The 1,968-nt window shown below is 37.9% G+C and overlaps 1 protein-coding gene across 1 annotated transcript in view; it reads right to left on the bottom strand.

The window, feature by feature from the left end:
- Positions 1–1,968, bottom strand: part of LOC107653493 (sorting nexin-30) — an 18,338-nt gene that overhangs the window by 9,607 nt on the left and 6,763 nt on the right. The window contains 1 exon segment of the mRNA XM_074186877.1: positions 390–589. Coding sequence (XP_074042978.1) covers positions 390–589 — 200 coding nt within the window.

Below are 1,968 nucleotides of genomic sequence, written 5' to 3'. Positions count from 1 at the left end.
TGTGTGTGTGTGTGTGTAAAATAGTATATCAGTCTGGCGAGTAAACAAAAAAATGTACTAGCCAATGGCGATTATACTGCCAAGGTGTGCGTAGACGGTTGCTCACATAAAGTGATATTTACTTTATATGCTTATTTCGTTGCAAAATGTAAAATGTATAACTGCACAGCTCTATACATGAAGTTGGATATATATTATTTTTATATATCCATACATTAAGATATTATTACAAACCGAACCGTGAGTAAGTTGAACCGTTCCACCCCTAGTCTGTTTCCAAACGACATGAATTATTTTCCAGTAGATGGATGAGGGAAACTCTGCTGGCCGCTCCATATTAATGCTGAATCGAACACATGGAAAGGGGAAGAAATGGCTAAGAAGCTCACCTTCATGGACTCGATGTACAGGACATATTCTCTGAGCACAGGGAGAAAGTCTTCGCTCATGTCCTCCGTGAGCTCCTCCAGAGCGCTGGAGCAGTTCGACACGCACCCCGACACCCCCTCCAGAGGATCATGCAGGTCCTCCTCAAAAGACGACCAGGAGGAGAAGACCGGCCCGTACTCTCTCAACTCCATCAGGAACTCTGACACACAGGAACAATGATAAAACTCTCTTCTTAAAGAGCACTGTTCTCTACTTCCTACATAGGCAACTGCCTTCTAAGGGAGCATCCTAGGTCTGATCTGAAACACCCTACAGAGGCACTTACAGGCGCAGAGTTTGGGATCAGGAAGATTTTTAATGTTTTTAAAGAAACAGTTGTGCTGCAAAATACATTTGAAAACAGTTGCGCTGATAATTGTTTTCTGATTATGATATTTTTGTATTTTTCAGGATTCTTTGATGAATAGAAAGTTCAGAAAAGCATTTGTTTTAAATAGAAATATTGTGTAGCATTATAAATGTCTTTATTGTCACTTTTCAATTTAACACATCCTTGCTGAATAAAAGTATTAATTTATTTTAACAAAAATAATGACCCCAAACCTTTGAACAGAAGTGTATAAGATTGAGTTTTAACACACACACACATATGTTGCTCACTAAAGGCCTCAATATAATACAAGCGGAAATGAAGAACAAACGATGTGATGTCATTTTAAACAAAATCAGTCAAAAACAAAGCTTAATTTCTGGAGTTCAAAACAGCTTTCCGGAAACATTTGCTCTGGCTGGCAAACACCTTTAAACTACCATTGGTCCGTGGTGATTATGTAATAGGATCATGATTTTCTGTAAAGCTGCTTTGAAACAATGTGTATTGTGAACAAATATAGACTTAACTTGACTTTAAAGGAGAAATTATGGAACTACCTTTAAATGTCCATGATATATAATTATCAACATCCAAATGACATTATCACGAGACCTTATTTATATTATATTGTAACTACAGAAAACTCACACACAATACATGAACTTCGTTTTGGGAGAATATGCGGTCAGAAATAACTCCACACCAATACCTTTGCAAACAGTCAGAGGCTAGAAAGGAAGTGAAGGATTCTGCATTCGGTCAGTTTTAGCTACAAAAGCTGTCACTGGGGCGGTACCTTTTCAAAAGGTACAATTTTGTACCTTTTAGGTACTAATATTTACACTTTAGGTACTAATAATATGTACCTTTAAGGTACCAATATGGACTCTTTAGGTACAAAGGTGTGCCTTTTGAAAAAGGTACCGCCCCAGTGACAGCTTTTGTACCTTTTTTTCTGAGAGTGTACGTGTGGCTTCGGTTGCTTTCTTCTGTTCAGTCCGTCGAGATCAGACATCCACGAGTAAAAACAAACAATGGAGAGCTGCTTGGATGTAGAAAGTGAAGTGTAATTCTAATAATGTAATGTTTAATCATGTAAAGCTGCTTGCTTTAAATCAGTCTATTGCATAAAGTGATTTTTAAATAAATGTGACGAGCGTAGGGTTGTGACGGTGAGGAAATTTTCCCACCGGTTAATCGACGTG

Source organism: Sinocyclocheilus anshuiensis, unplaced genomic scaffold, assembly GCF_001515605.1.
Source record: "Sinocyclocheilus anshuiensis isolate Anshui unplaced genomic scaffold, SAMN03320099.WGS_v1.1 scaffold3, whole genome shotgun sequence".
NCBI lineage: Eukaryota > Metazoa > Chordata > Actinopteri > Cypriniformes > Cyprinidae > Sinocyclocheilus > Sinocyclocheilus anshuiensis.
This window is presented reverse-complemented; position numbering and strand designations above follow the sequence as displayed.